Source organism: Eurypyga helias, unplaced genomic scaffold (assembly GCF_000690775.1).
Source record: "Eurypyga helias isolate BGI_N326 unplaced genomic scaffold, ASM69077v1 scaffold10837, whole genome shotgun sequence".
NCBI classification, from domain to species: Eukaryota; Metazoa; Chordata; class Aves; order Eurypygiformes; family Eurypygidae; genus Eurypyga; species Eurypyga helias.
The window spans coordinates 7,426-9,244 of NW_010259858.1; the positions used below are offsets into that span (position 1 = coordinate 7,426).

A 1,819-nucleotide genomic window follows, 5' to 3' on the forward strand; every position below is an offset into this window, starting at 1 on the left:
ATCTTTCATTCTTGCTCCATATTTGACTAGTTTAGAGAGTGACATCTTTTGAGATTGCTCCCTTGCACCAGCAGGACACCTGAATCATTGTTCCTGTCACCGCTCTGCCTCGGGTGTGACCGAGCTTGCCCAATATGAACCCATCAGAGTGATCTTCCCTGCTGCTCTCTCCCAGTTTCAGTAAAGTCTGCATCTGCTCTGCCCACTCTGGCAGCCCTGCAGATGAAAGTGCAACACGTGTCTGCAAGCACGTTTAAACACTGTCGCTCTCTTCTCTTATAGCTACGAGCCGGAATTGTTTCCTGGCTTAATCTACAGAATGATCAAGCCAAGAATTGTTCTGCTTATTTTTGTTTCTGGAAAAGTGGTTTTAACCGGTAAGTGAAGTCGGTATCTTACTCCACTAGGTTAGATTTACATGGTGTTGCAGAGACACACCGTGATCCCGCAGATACGTAAGCTGCTGGGTGCTGTCCTTTAGACACCAGGACCGAGAGAGCACAGGTAGTACAGTATGGTGTGTCTGGGAACGCACAGAGCAAACCACACGTTTGGCTAAATCCATATAAGCTGTGATCACAAATCCTGATCAAGTATGCAGGTGCCCAAAAAGCTGTAAGAGTGCAGGTAATTTTCCTAGCAGAATCTGTTTCTGTGTGCTGGGTGTGTGACTGTTCCTTGTCAGCTTGGCTGGAGGCTGCTGCCGCTCTCCTTGGATACAGCAGCTGAAGAAGGGGAGATACCTGAGCTCTAGGACCTCTTCAACCTCAGGCACTCCACCCATACCCTTCCTTTTCCCCTCCTCACGAGTCTTACAGCGGAGAAAAAAAACCTCCACAGACAAAAGAAGGAGCAGGTCCCCGCAGCAGGGCACGTGGTGGGCCTCTGTAGCGGTCTCCCTTGCCAGACCTTGCTCCCCAGGACGTTCACACTCTCAAAAAAAGCTCCAGCAGTTAGGCCTTTCTGCAGAAACATCCCCTGGGGCTGCGCTTTGTGTACGCTCCATATGAAACGTGTGTTTAAAAATAAATCAGAAGAATAGGCATTTATGGCTATGCATAGGTTTTATAGAGTTGCATTCAAACAAACATGCTAAAATTCCTTGGCCAAAGGTACAAAGTAACCCGGTTCCCTTTCTTTGTTCTAGGTGCTAAAGTACGGGCAGAAATCTACGAAGCGTTTGAAAACATCTATCCTATTTTAAAGGGGTTCCGAAAGACAACATAACAGTTCCTACATCTTTTGGAGAAGTCAGGGGTATATTTTAAAAGGTATTGCGTATGGCACAGCAGTAACAAGAGACAGACTTCCAGTGAAACTGCGACACCAGAGGATATGGACTATTTCCCAGTTAGTGCCTACTTCCCTGATGCTCAAGGGGAACTGTATTCTTGATTATGTCTACTGAGTTACTGTGAGTTGCTTTTACTGGGCTGTTCCTGGAGCAGTCCCTCCAGTTTTATTTATATTCTAGCTTTTAAATAGTTTTAATGCCAGTTCTATTAATAGAAAATCCGTAAGTTGGTTTCAAAGACAGATGTGACGGTGTCACCCAAGTGTATAAACCACTTCAGTTGCCATGTATATAAGTTTTAACTTCCTTCCATAAGACTATGGTTTTTATAATTTTCAGAACTTAAGCTTTTAAATTTTTCCAAGTTTAAATTTCTTTCGTGCCAGACACATTCCCTCTTTCCAGTATTAAGCAAGACAGAATAAATTTATTAATGAAAATGGCTCACTGTACATATATATATAATATATACTTTCCTTCTCTTTCCTCCTTCAGTTCCACATGTACAATAAACCTTGTTTATAT

General features: G+C 43.6%; 1 protein-coding gene across 2 annotated transcripts in view; it reads left to right on the forward strand.

Moving 5' to 3' along the window:
• The window catches only part of TBP (TATA box binding protein), an 8,132-nt gene extending 6,313 nt beyond the window's left edge, over positions 1 to 1,819 (forward strand). Inside the window, exons 6-7 of one of the 2 annotated variants that reach the window (XM_010154798.1) lie at positions 279 to 377; positions 1,148 to 1,819. In XM_010154798.1, the coding sequence (XP_010153100.1) occupies positions 279 to 377; positions 1,148 to 1,227 (179 nt within the window). In that variant the 3' untranslated portion in view covers positions 1,228 to 1,819. The remainder of the gene's footprint in view (positions 1 to 278; positions 378 to 1,147) is intronic. The other variant, XM_010154799.1, reaches the window with a different exon arrangement.